General features: G+C 35.2%; 1 protein-coding gene across 6 annotated transcripts in view; it reads right to left on the bottom strand.

Moving 5' to 3' along the window:
* The window catches only part of LOC134543111 (serine/threonine-protein kinase GD17699-like), a 115337-nt gene that overhangs the window by 29227 nt on the left and 71332 nt on the right, over nucleotides 1–14778 (bottom strand). For all 6 annotated transcript variants that reach the window (XM_063387965.1, XM_063387934.1, XM_063387942.1 and 3 more), the window contains 2 exons: nucleotides 12126–12272; nucleotides 11054–11296 (listed from right to left, as the gene is read on the bottom strand). In XM_063387965.1, the coding sequence (XP_063244035.1) occupies nucleotides 11054–11296; nucleotides 12126–12272 (390 nt within the window). The remainder of the gene's footprint in view (nucleotides 1–11053; nucleotides 11297–12125; nucleotides 12273–14778) is intronic.

Here is a 14778-nt window from a genome sequence, read left to right on the forward strand (position 1 = left end):
AAATGATGTGTACAGTAAGTGAAAATAAATGAACAGTGGATGACGTTTCACAGTTACTGTAAATGGCCCGATACACATGGGCCAAGTTAAATACTACGACATTGCTGCTTGACGTGCCAAGCATAAACCCTATAATAGCAATCAAGATCTCTTGATTATTGCCATACTGGGTGTATAAATTATAGTATCAGAGATGTGCTAAGTCTCGTGAATTCCTAACTGATTCTAGCAATGATTACATCGGACCACACAATACCATTTTTACATAACAGTGGAAAAATCCCTAATAAAATTGATACACATTTTAAATAGTTTGTTTCATAATTAGTTACTGTTTCATGGTTGCTACAGAAATATAATCTTAGAATTCCCTGACTTTTCCCCGTTTTCCAAAAATTTAAGAGAAAAATTCCCTGACTTTCTTTTGAAGTACATACGTACCATAAATATTAGCGTGCATATGATTAAATGTAATATAAAAATTTCAACATGACGTAAAGTAAGGTTTTTTTTTTTGTGTTATTTTGACGGCAGAATTGCGAATGTGTTTTTTTCCTTCGTAATGGCTGGTGAGAGCTCTTCGACCCATATTGCTGAGTTGAATACTTTTGTAGCACAAAATGCAGTACGCAGAATTTATATTTTTAGCAGAGGGTTTGATATGCTGAAACTGTGGCTCCTTGAGCCAATTCTCCTTAAAAGTAGTTTTCTTCGACATCTCTAATCTAAAAAAAAGTACATATTAATATTTTCAGGTTAGGTTAAAACATTATTGTTTATGAATTATTAAAAAAATATAACCACACAAATACAAAAACTATTACAAATTCACACCTAGCAATATAACGGGCCTTCTTAGAGAATTACAATAGCAGCATTACAACAAGCAATAGTCTTACAATCTTACAATGTTGACTAACGATTCTGGGGAAAAACATGTTCAGTTATGCATATTTTTTATACACAATGCAAGTGAATTGGTATTGCCTATTTATCAAAATGCACTTTATTTTCTTATGATCGCATCAAAAACTAACATCACCTAAAACAACGCCTTTAAATTCACGTAATAAGCTTTGTAGGTACTCACCTTATTCCACGTGAAAAAAGCCTTAAAAAGATAAACGACGCCATGCCCGTTCTGTAGTTCACTGCATGGAACGGAACATAATACAAAGTCTCAAGGGCAAATTAAAAAGGAGCAACACTCAAAATAATTAAGGCCTGGGTTCGCTAGTGAACAAACTAGTGCCTGGATTGGCCATAAGTTATGGTGGGTGGTTGTAACAGCCTAATGCAACGGACAATCGTAGACCAAGTAAAAAAAAAAAGTTGCAGTTGCTGTGTGCCTTAAGCAGCAGCCTTTTAGCGGAGTCGTTCGGTAGCGGTACGAGCGCATCAAAACAAAGCTTTGATTGAATTATACGCAACTTTAAAATTTCCAGAATTCGTAGAATTTTCCCTGACATTTCCCGGAATTCCCTGACCATTTTAATTTCCCTCACATTTCCCGGTTTTCTAGTCCTGTAGCAACCATGTGTTTTTCATAGAAGACAACCACTGAAAATCGTGTTACATTAAAGATTGTTCCGGAAATAAAAATGGCGGCATTGTTTTCGTGGTTATTTGATTACAACACAAATTTTCTGTCATGATATGAGGATGTTTTTGATCAAGTAATGAGCAAAGATTATTGTTGGAAAGTGTACAATATTTGTGTAGTTTTGTGTGGAAAAAGAGCTTACTAAGCGGGAAGATCTATCTACAGTAGAATCCTGTTATAGCGAGCACGGTAATAGCGAGAACACGGCTATAACGAGGTCTTTTTGAGGAATTTACGGCGTGATCGCGTGAAGCGCACTTTGGTTATTTGTCTGCTTTATCTCCACCCCTCTCGCTCGCTGCTAGACATCCTGCCGTTGACGCTGTCACATTCTTCAGCCTTGCAGTCACCACCTAAGTGCGTGGCTTTAAAAATATAATCCCGTCCTTTCTTTTATCAAACTTCCGTTAGTTATCTGTGCCTGCGACTTCACAGTCACAGCATCACTGGCTAGCTTCAAGGCCAAGGTCTGCTCGAGTCGAATAAACCAAGCCTTTGAATATACATATACTTGTACGCATTTCTTATTATTTAGAAAATAGACAAAATCCATTTTTTCCCGCCATTAAACATAACAATGAGCACTTTTTTTAAAATATAAATGCTCTTAATTAATTTGTTGCGACATTTTCATTAACGAATAATAACATTGTTTATAACTATGTTAGGCCAAAAAAGTCAGAGCCGTCTTTATACTTGTTGCTAATTGATCGCGTTAATAATACTCAAATATTTATATACTTGTTTGGAATTATTTCAGTCGTGACACGTTTACAAACACGTCACGTTATTTATTTAACTATCTGACAAATAGTAGGCACTACCGTATTTATTTGCGAATCGCTAGGAAAGTTTTCTTGTAACTTTTTTTCGGTCAGTTGTTGGGGTATCTGTCTGGGAAAGGGGTGGTGATGGTTTGAGTTTAATCCCAAATTTATTTTCTAAAAAAGTTGACAGGTTAAATGAAAAAAGTATAGTTTTCCAGCGACTATTTTTGTAAGGAATTAAACCGTCGCACTACACTAGCGCCGCCTGTTAGCAACATCCCGAACCAACATGACCGCCAGCAGACAGCCTGCGTCGACAATAGATAGCAGGACAATGCTGCGTCGGCCGCGGGCCAAGTCGAGTAATCGATAGGGGCCGGAAAAATTCGCAATTTGCGATAGATGCGATTTTTTTGCGAATTTTGAGGTTAGATGCGATTTTTTACTAATTGTTGTTATAAATGCTATATTTGCGAAATCGCGGTAAAATTGCCATTATCGGGCGAAAAACCACTATAGAATGCAACAAAATGGCTTGAACACACATTCCTCAAAGTATTTTTTTTGAAAATAGCCACCATAACACAATTACCGTAAACAATAGCTTCTGACAAGGCTTGTTGAAGGAATAAAATCCGAATCCTAACCTTTATTTATAAAACATTCCTTAACCAAATATCACGCATGATAGTATAGAATAAGTAATTTTGTAAATTTATTCTTTACGATTTACTCAAGATACCGTTGAATGTTGTTTAGAAAAGAATGTTCACACTACTTATCGACGCAGTTATTTTGTTTTGTTAGATCACATCACGTTCGCCTACGTTCGCCATTGCATCGTGTGTTGCCTGTTCATGAAGAGTATCTAACCTAACAAAACAAAATTTCCCGGGAAGCGCATCACGGAAACCAACAACCTAGAAAATATCTAGGTCGTTGACGGGATCGTAGTGAACTTGCAAAGATAAAAATGAAAATATTTTAAATGCTGAAAACTACTACAAATATTTTAGTACGCGGTTTTTTACATTCGTTGATAATCACTTTAGTCTTCAAATTTTTTTTCTGATCAATATTTTACATAGGGACAAATCATACATTTTGTGGTGCACATTTAGCGTACTGAAGTTGGTCAACTCGAATCGTCAGTTTGTTTCCATCTGAAATTACTAGTGGTCAAACGTTTGTTTACAAATACCGTTTAATGATTTTGGTTTGTGTTAAAATTCGTCATAATGGGTATAAACACTATTACAACTTCTTGTATTGTTATGTAACTTTAATATCTTATGCAAATTTCTCAAAAATAGATGCTAATTTCTGGAAAATAGATGCTAATTTTCAACATCATAAATGCTAATTATGTAATAAATAGATGCTAATTTTTCCAGGCCCTAGTAATCGATTGCGGGCTGAGATGCTATACTTACGTGGCGTGGTAGTGTATTCCGGTTATTTTGACGCAATCGGTGATCGCATCCGTACTTGTGGGGTATCGTTTTAAAGATAATTCACACATCTGCTCACAGAAATTAAGATTTCGTTAATATAACCTGTTATTTTCAAATTATACAGGTTTAAACACAATTTTTATGCTATTTTTGGTTAATTTTTATTTTTCGTGGGCCAAAATCTATCCAATTCGGTTATAGCGAGGAAACAGTTATAGCGAGGACACGGTTATAGCGAGGATCAAACCCGGAACCGTGACACCTCGCTATAACGGGACTCTAGTGTACCTCTAAATATATGAAAAGAGGCACGTTCAGGTAAATGATATGGCTATCTTTTGGTGCTATATTATTCTGACGTCTTAGGCAGGAAAACATCTAAGCTGTGTAGTCCTAATAGTAATCAGGTGTTACTGTACAATATGGCCATGACCGTCGAGTGGTCAGATTACTCGCCTCCTGCTAAGAAAATAAGGGTTTGATTCTCAGCGGGGTCATACCCAGATTTCTTGCACGTGGGAAACCTGGTACACGTTTCTCTGGGCACACCCGTTCATTCCGTCATCTCTAACGACCTGGACTGCTTCCGAATATTAGCCTAGATGATCCCGTAACTAAGGCATCCACTAAATGTGCATCGTAGTGGAGCAACCATTTTTGCATTGCTTCCAAATTCACACAAGGGATGCAGATGCATCCCTATATCCGTCTCTAATTTAAGGATTTCTAGGGATGAAACACATTGAGTACACTGATGTGTCCCTATGCCCATTAGCTTCAGAATGGTGTATTTTGTTTGTAAATAATAATGCTTCAGAGTTTTGGCATAAGATTTGTTGAAAACATAAATAGTTTAGTTTGAAACTAAAATAGAGACAAAAAAATTATTTAAATATACAGTAGAACCCCGATTTTGCGAACACAGATTTAACAAAAACAGCGATTTAACGTAAAGGTTTTCAGGAACCATCAAAAAACACCAATTTTTTAAAATTTTAATATATATTTCCAAAAAATAAAAGTAAATTGTAATGGAATATTATTAAAAAATACACTCTGTGGTGTCAGTAATAGAATGGAGGTACTATATATTAATATGTGCATTTGCATCATCTGTCCAAATACGAAAAAATTAAAAAAAAAAAAAAAAATTGTTCAAATTGCTTAAAAACTCCGGGCGCTGTAACTGAATTGCGTAGGTGCATGCCATTGCGCGCGCCTGGATAGATAGACTGTCCGCGACACATGACGTCATGAAGGGTTTCTTTTAGGGATGGGGCGAATCCTGATTTCCTCGAATCCGAATCCTAACTCAAATCCTCGACTGGAACCCAAACCCGAATCTTTTAATAGATGATGTCCACATATCTAATGTAAGTGAGATGTATTCTGCTTGCACTAAAAGTCCCTTGACTTTATCACATGTAGTTTGGTACATTTCTGGTATAAGTGTATATAAAGACAACATTTTTTTCTTGAGAAATTTCAGTTTTAGTACAGATTAGCGGTTAGGATTTTTTCTATAAATAAGCTAGAGGTCTGCGAGCCTAAGAATTTTACTTCGAGCCGAGCTCGAGCTTTTGTGGTACAGTTACACTTTTGGGAAATTATTTTTATCTAAAACTTAGTATAATGTTTGAATAAAGTATTAAAATGAAGTGGGCTTATTAATTTTGGGTAACTATTTACAGAGTGTGTTTACATTTTGCACTGCTAGAAAAAAAAATAACATTTTTTTCCATTGATCTTACCCATTTACATTGGTTCATTAGTAACTGATATCATCCAACTAACATAACCAAGTATATGTTTGTGTAAATGTAACTAATCTTCGGAAAAATTTAATCCTTGTCAATTTTTCTGGAGTCCTTACTGAGCTTCAACAAACTTAGCACCAAAAATCATGTTGTTTGAAAAGTACATTCACATTGTTTCAACATTTCCACTTTTCAGCACAATAATTCTGAGAGAGATTGTCACAGAGTATTAAATTATGTTCTTTAATCTATCATGCAGAACAATAATTTGTTCTGCACGTTCAGGAGTTAAATTAGCTCTACGATTGGAGATAGTGTTTCCAGCAAAAGAGAAGCGTCTCTCGCTGGCAACCTGCTTGGCTGGAATGCTTTAGTAAAATTGCTTAGCCTCAAAATTAGTGTCATAAATATCTGTAACTGGTCATTAAAGTTTAATCAATTGAAAGTAATAAAAATAAAAGCATTTTACTTCATTCAATTTACACTTGCAAAAAAAACACACACAATAGGGGTGTGCGGGAATAGGTTTTTGTACTGCGGGAAATTTTTGGGAAAAATAAATTATTCCCGCGGGAAACGGGACGGGATCGGGAAAATTAAAAAAAAAAAGCAAATTTTTAATTATAATATGAGAAGATGGCCATTTAAACGTTTCTTGCAAAGTTAGTTTTTTTTTTGCTGCTATTTCTTTTGTCTGCTTCACTTGCCCTTTTTTCAGCAGCGACTTTATATTTTTTAGCATCCTCAAATTCTTTTTTTATAGCCAGACGTGCTACCATGCTCGTATCTCAAAACTTTTTTCACACGAGACACACTTTGCCAGGGATTTACTGTCAGACGTTCAAAATACATCCAAACACTTTTAGGTTTACAAGTAACAAGCTGATCGGTTGCGACATCCATTATTTGTAGGTTGCTAGTTTGTTTTAATATAGGAACAGATACTTTGCACAAGCCTTAATAACGTAACGTCAGCCGACAAAGCCCGCCAAACTAAACAGTAAACAACTATTTTTCTCTCCCAAAGCAAAATCATAGATGTTTAGATACTCGTGAGCAGTGGTGTAAAACTACGTGATTTCATATTTTTCAAAGTGCCAATACAGTTCTCTACATCGCCACTGCTATCAAGTAATGAGAACGGTTACGCTTCGTTAAGAAACGCAAGTCTAGTATTTCTTATATCTTTGGCGAAAAGATTGGATTGCGCATGTGTTTTGTTTGTGTCTAAGGACACACAGTGGTTTTAGGTTAAGTATTCGATGGTGACGGCAATAACGTTATATAACTGACTATTCACGTATCTTGCAAATTTGTACCATTGAAGAAATATATTTATGAACGCATACAATATTTACGGTACTCCATGTACGTTTTTTACATTCCAATTAGATATGTGTAAACGATTATCATAATTCACTGCACACCATAGCTGTCGCTACGATCGGTATACCTTTAAAAGATGTTTTGCGTTTAAATAGTACGGAAACCCTTCAAAAATGTACGAATCCATAAATAATATTGTTGTAAAAACAGTTTGAATTGATAGAAAACATTTTCACATGATTAGTAAACATTTGTAAATTTTTAAAAAATTTCCCGAAAAATTTGGGAGTAATAAAATTCCCGCCCGGCATTTCGGGAAGCCTATTTTCCCGACTTTTTTCCCGAAGCGTCGGGATCCCGCACACCCCTAACACACAATAAACCTACATGGAAATTAAAGTCTTTTTCAATATCCTGAAGTCTGAAATATGTTTACTCATAATTAAATGTAGAGCTGTATTGAAGAATCCGATTTTGCCAATATTTAGTTGAATCGGCATTTCTGCCGACTTCCGATACAGTACGCTCGTTAATTTTTAGCCGATATTACTGAAAAACGAAAGAGACTGCCATAACATAAAAATCCACGAGTACCATTTTCACTTTTCGTAGTAGTACTGCATTCTTTCAGATCGCATTATTTCTTAGCAACATGTGCCAACCGTACATATCAAAGTTTAACATCCTTTTTTTTTCCCAACAATGTTCTTTAATTTAATATGTCATAAATAAATAATACATTACTATCACGGTAAATATACATCTCAGTTGTTACGGTAACTATAGTGCAAATATGGTAGCTATCATGCTTCTGTAGTAATTATGGTATTCTACAAAGAATCTTGTTCTTTTTATGGTAATTATCTTAAAATAACTATTGGGTTTGTACTGTAGTTATGGTACATCATCCATATTTCTTCGTATGTTGTTGTTCATTTGTCTTTTCTTAGAGGTGGGTTGTTACAGCAATTTTCGGTATCTGTTCCAACCTGATACTGATACAGTAAAGTACCTAGTTACAAGTATCTGATACTTTTGTATCAGAGCAGTAGCGGTCCCAGGAAGCGACAAGGTATCAGCATTCTCGTTACAGGGTACACATCCTCCGTGCCGTCATCACCAGTGTATAAAGGTATCGGTGTCTCTGATACATTATTTATCACGCCCGGTAATTCTCTACCTCTGTTACTCTCATGCCCGCCTGATACAGCCAGTATCAATCAGTTCAACATTCACTGCAGTTCGTCCTGGCCGTGTATTAATTACCACCATGTACATTGTTGCGGGCTGTCATGCTTTGTAGTTAGTATCTTTATAGTGAAATAAGGAATGGATAAGTGCAGGAAAAAGACTTCATTTGTGTGGAATTTTTTTACGGAAAATAATGAGTTTGCTAATTGTAATTTGTGTAAACAAAAACTGAGTTATAAATCATCATCGACTAATCTGAAGAAACATTTGAAATGTAAACATTGATATAGTATGCTCACTAATGTACGTATCTGTTTTTTTTATTTTTAATTTTTGATAAAATCGTAATCTTTTAATGTATGAAAATACTATTTACTAATTGTTTTCGGAAAAACAAAGTCCTAATGTTAATTACATCTGTTATTAGAGTCAACTGAGAATTTATTTGCATTTTCATAGCTGTTAGGTGCACAAATATAAATATTATATCTTGTATTAATGTACTTTTTAATATTAAAATTTCATTAGTTTTATTATTGAACGAGACTGTGCACGCACTGCGCACTGAGCGTAATTTGATGTGGGACAATAACCAAACGACTCGTAACAATTTCGCTTTGCGCCTCTCCTTCAACGTCTTCCCCTGCGCTTCCTCCCCTACATTATTTCCCTGCTTTATCCCTTATTCGTTGTTCCTGCTCCCTCCCCTTTCACAAGCTCCGCCCAAGTGACCGTCATCTGCGATCGGGTTCTGCGCACATTGGCCGTGGTGTTGTTCCAAGCGAATTCTGAACTGATACTAAAGTCCTTGATACTTTTCAAGTGTACTCGTTTGCCATTCCTGATACAGGCGCGTATCAGTGCCAAAGTATCAGGTTGATACTTTTCGACCCACCTCTATCTTTTCTTCATATTTACGTGGGCCATTATTTGAGACAGGAAGTCTCAGAAAAAATTATAACGGACATTATATCACACATTTAATGGCATAAATGATGAGACCTCGGGCAATTTAAACGCTTTATACGGAAAAACCTACCATGCGGGACCTCGTAAGTGAGTTTTATCGTATTTTTTTCCCGTAAATAGTAAAAAACCGAATCCTTTGACGAATCCTATATCAGACCCGCCGAACCTTCGAATCCCTAGGATTCGGCGGATTCGGCGGATATTGGATTCGGTCGCCCCATCCCTAGTTTCTTTGTCCGCATCCCCCTCCCCCTCCTCTATTCCTGGCTTGACTCACCAAGTTATCTTCCACTCACGCCCGCATAGTAACAGTGCTAGGCAATAATCTCACGTTTCCAAATATTCCCTTTCCCATCCTCCAGGTTTTTTCAACTTGTGACAACGTCACACCGATACGCCATTATCATTATTCTATAGAGGTGTAAAAGTAACGAAAAAAAAGCGTACCCGTATGTATTTGTTACTATAACAATTAGTACTCGTTACTATCGTATCGTTACGTTACTCGTTACTTCTGATACCGCATAACATGCTATGTTATGTTGCAGCAACGAATCGAGTCGTATTGTGTATGCAAACAGTATGACGTCACGTAAATAATAATAAATAGAATATAAACAATTAACAATATTTGATAATTAACAGTTTTTGTTAACCAAAAACAATTAAATCTCATTAGAGCGGCATTTTTATATTATCTCTTTTAAGATAAGAACAAAAAAACGTGAAAATACGCGATAATAAAAAACAAAAACATAATTACATATTTCTAATTTGTAAACAATACTTTCTTACGTTGTTTCTGTTCCAATCTCAAACTTTTCCTACACACAATTCCTTTAATAAACAAACATCGTTCTTTGTAACGTAAATACATCGAATACGCGCGCGCATGCGTAAAACATACGAAAAATGCGAGTAACGAGATGCAGCCGTGTGTAACGTTTCGTTACTCGTTACTGGATGGCGCACCCGTTACTCAGTACTGAATACATACAGTTTGCTACAGCTCTATTATTCTCAGTAAGAGCTTTATGCGCGGTGTTTAGTTTTTGGAATACGTTTTTTATAAGTGCTGCGCAGCTCAGCGAACAAAGAGAGCCAGCCGGCGGCTACACCGGGCCGTAACAGCAGCTGACCGAGTACAATGACCTTTCTCCGCGTACGGCGCGCTATTGACGGTAAATTTCCATCAATTTGCGGCCATTTTATATTTTTTTACTGTGACGCAATATGTATGTAGCTCGTATTTGTTATAAACGCTGCAGGTTGCGACTGTATTTTAATAAACTTTAACGTATTTCTTAAACTGTTCATATTTTTAAACTTTTATTTTTATTTTAAGCCTCATTTTTCACGGTTTCTGAAAATCTGAATGTACGACCGAGGTGTACGTACGAACCGGGGGCCGTACGAGCGAGATCAAAAACGTTGAAGATGGAAAGTTGACAAAGTCTGAGATAGCACGGCAGCACAAGATATCAGCGTCGACCCTGTTTACGATATGGAAACGTAGGGACGCGATTATGAGTACGGGGGTCATTGAAAATCGGTAAATCGGATTTAACGAAACATCGATTTAGAGTAAACATTTTCGGTAACCGTAGCACTTCGTTAAATCGGGGTTCTACTGTATTACCTATTAGTGAACTTAACTTATAGGGGTATTTAATGCTCATTACAACAATTTTTTATTCTTTGGGATTCACAAAATTTGTAATTTGATCGCTTAACATTTATAACATCCAAGCTACATTAAAATTTTGTGTTGTATTTACCAATGATCAATGTTATTTACAGTTTGCTGAATCTCCATAAACATCACAACTCAAAATGGCAATTGTAAACAGGAGGTACTAGCAGGGATACATCTCCATCCCTTAGAAATGTGTTTAAATTATGGCTGCGTTTGCTGAGGGATGTACGGATATGTGAGCCAAGTACTCTGAACCAGCCCTGGATGTCGACAAGAGACAAAAGGCTCACCGCCAGCCAGAGGTGATCCAGCACGTCCTCTGCGGAGAACCTCAGCTCCGGCTGGACCTGCAGCATGTGGGAGATGAGGTGTTTGGCCAGGTGCGACACGTCATCCCAGTACGGCGAGCTGAACTCGTACAAGCCGCTCAGGATCTTGTCAAACAGCTCCTCCTGGTCGTTCGTCGCACTCACGAACGGCGGGAAGCCACACAGCAAAATGTACAGTATCACTCCTGCTGCCCACACATCAATCTAGGGGGTAAAAAAAAAAGACACATTTGGAGTAAAATGTAAAGGCAAATGCTTTCTGTTTTCCTGAATACATAAAAGATATAAAAAATATCTGCTACTCATACACAGACAAACATGCTCCTTTCAGCAATCGACAGGGTGACTTAAAATTATCACCAATTAAATTTTGCCAATGCCTAAGACAAGTATATAAACCAGTGGTCTTTAGACATGTTTTAAATCAAGGGCCAATTATGTTCTCAACTTAAAAGTTGCAGGTCACTATGTATTATACACGATACACATCACTATAATACTTTTATCATAATTTAAAAAAATTAATAATTAACTAAAACAAAACTTTAAAAAAATATGGTTTATATTAAAATATACTTTAAGTCTACCAACTACTATCTTTCAAAATTTACAAACTACTTTTCTGAAACGAAAAAGTTACTGTACAAAATCATATAAAAAAATAATAGAGTAAAATTACTCAATTTTAACTTTGACACAAAAAAAATATGTTTAGAAAGGCCAAATCATTTAAATATAATTTTCTCTTTAGATGAAAGAAATGAACTTAGTGAGATATCTTGTATCAGTTATAAAATACACACAATAGACAGTGAGCAGTCACAAAAGTGCTACTAGACGTTTTACTTGTGGAGGTTGTAAACAAAACTAATGCTCACTGAAACATTATCCGCAGGCTGCAATGATGGTTGATATAAACTATTTACACACATTTCATTACACTTTGTTTCAATTAAGTATAGTCAAGGCAAGAAATATAAATATTAATGACCCTTAGTTTATTCTTTTAAAAATTCCCTTGACATATAATCACCTTAAGACCGTAGCCTGTCTCTGCCAGTATCTCTGGTGCTACGTAGGTTGGTGTTCCACATACTGTATACAATGGATCCATAACCCTCTGAGCAAGACCAAAGTCTCCCAGCTTCAACAGTCTGGTACCATTGCTGTCCATCTCAACCTGAAATCATAAATACATTAAAATTAAAATTTACATATCTCCTTAAACATCAGAAAATAAATTATATTTTACATACACATACAACCATCATTACATATTCTATTGCAGGCCATAAAATCTTTCCTGACATTTTATAAGGTAAAACTTCCTTGTCTAATATCATTTTTAACAACTTCATTCCAAGCATCTATCTTTGTAAGATACATCCCAATCACAAAGCATTCAATTTAATTGTAATTTACAAATCTGCCAATGAAACTGAGTTACAGAAACTCAGCAAAACTGTAAAAATACAAAAAGTTATATATTATGAAGTGTAATATATTCCCACACCATCACGTGATTATAGGTGTCTAATACTGAAAAGTTTTAATTATTACAGCAAATTAGTTTATTATGATTTAAAGTATACCTCTATGCCCTTATCATATTTTGTTCAATATACTAAATTAATTCAATGTTTATTCTTTGAAAATGAATAATAACCAATATAAGTATAATTTGTAATAGTTAAACATAATTATTATTATTTTTTTTAATTTTCATAAGTTGAAAATTTTAAGAAATGTAAAAGTATTCACACAAGTGTCATTTTGCACATTAATTGTTATTGTGTTATTTGTTCATTATTACTGTTTTATTTAATATATTGTATAATTTCTTTTATTACAATATTTTGTAAGAATTAATCTGGTTGGTCACTACAAATACCAGCTTTTAGCATTTATACTTCTCACAACTGTTAGGAACAGGTAAATAGTTCTGAGCCATTGATAGTCAGAAGCTCATTATAATCATCCCTTATAATTTATGATTTTGTCAATTTGTGACATTGTCATGTACATTATACATTATTTAAGAAGAAACTAGTGCAGAATATTAAATAATTATTATAATATTTCTATGAAGATTCTTGGTGATATGAAAAACAGTCATTAAGACAACTACTTAAGACTGTGATATTTATTGGTAGTCTTCACTAACAATGATATATAATTGATGAAATAATGTTGCAATGTTCTACGAATTAGTCAAAAAGTTAAAATTGAAAGTTCATCGAAACTACTGATATTGGCGGCAGATTCAAGTTGTTGCCATGTTCTTGTGAGATGTGAACCAAGTTTTGCCGGTTACCGCCGTGTGCGATCCTTCATCGTGATTGGAGAGACTTCGTAGCAGTCCCATACAGCGAGTTCCTAGCTGAAGGAGTCACAGTCAACATATGGTACAAACTGAAGAAGTTTCAAATAGACTACGACGATGTGTAAGTAATATTGGTTCTTATGGCTGACAATCACATTATGTGTTTGTAAATTAATTATACATTGTAGCTGAAAGATATTCTTTAGAGTCAAATGTGTAATGTTATAAATCATCAATATGCCTAGCTTTAATTTATTTGTCTTTCTATACCTTAAATCACACTTGTGCTATCTCAGTGGTCTTGCATTGCAAATTACTCACAATTGCTTTGCAGTTGTCTAATTGGCTAATTTTTATTTAAAATAACTAATTTTGAATACTATTTCAAACCAGAGAATATGAAGTAAATGTTTTAAGTAAATTGCTTGGATCAAAATTAACATATATGACCCTAATGGTAATTTTAAATTCTGTAATACTAGCTTCAAGATCTAATATTATTAATATTAAAACCATTGTGTCAAGGGTTTTTAATGTTCTTGTAATTGTTCTATCGTATGAGAAGGTAGCTGAATGATAACTAGTAGTTTGTCCCACACCATGATCTCTATGGACACTATTCTGCTTAGATTGGATAGCCTGCAGTTCACAGGGATGAAAGCCACAACCACAATCCAAACCGCTCTGAAGTTTACCGAAGTTAAATTGTGTCCATGCATACATGCATGCGTGCATTCATGCATACATCCATACATACAAACATACCTACAAACACAAAAATACATCACACACTCTAGTTGTTTGGCAGTTTGGAAGACCTCACTTCCATCGGGCAATAATTTTGTTGCACAATATTCTAAGTCACGTTTTGATGAATCATAAAAATTAAATTAACTCATGAATTGAATATTTCTGACTTTTAAAACTTATAGTTTCCAGTTAGTTTTTTGAAATTATGTCTGACACCTAAAAATACAATGAATTCTCTTTTAGTTTTAATTAATCTATATCTTGATATACTGTACAAATTGAACAACTAAGTTAGTAGATACTAGAAACAATTTTGTGTCACAAGTGAGGCATAATAGTGTTAGTATTACACATGAGGCAAGTATATAATATATATGTAAATATATATACATATGTGTGTGTGTGAGTGAGAGTGAGTGAGAGTGAGAGAGAGTGTGAGAGTGAGTGAGAGTGTGAGAGTGTGCAAGGGAGTGAGTGTGTGAGTGAGTGTGTGTGAGAGTGAGAGTGTGAGGGAGTGAGTGAGTGAGTGAGTGTGAGAGTGAGAATGTGAGTGAGAGCATGAGAGTGTGTGTGCAAGTGTGAGAGAGTGTGTGTGAGAGTGAGTGAGAGTGTG

Source organism: Bacillus rossius, chromosome 1 (genome assembly GCF_032445375.1).
Source record: "Bacillus rossius redtenbacheri isolate Brsri chromosome 1, Brsri_v3, whole genome shotgun sequence".
NCBI lineage: Eukaryota > Metazoa > Arthropoda > Insecta > Phasmatodea > Bacillidae > Bacillus > Bacillus rossius.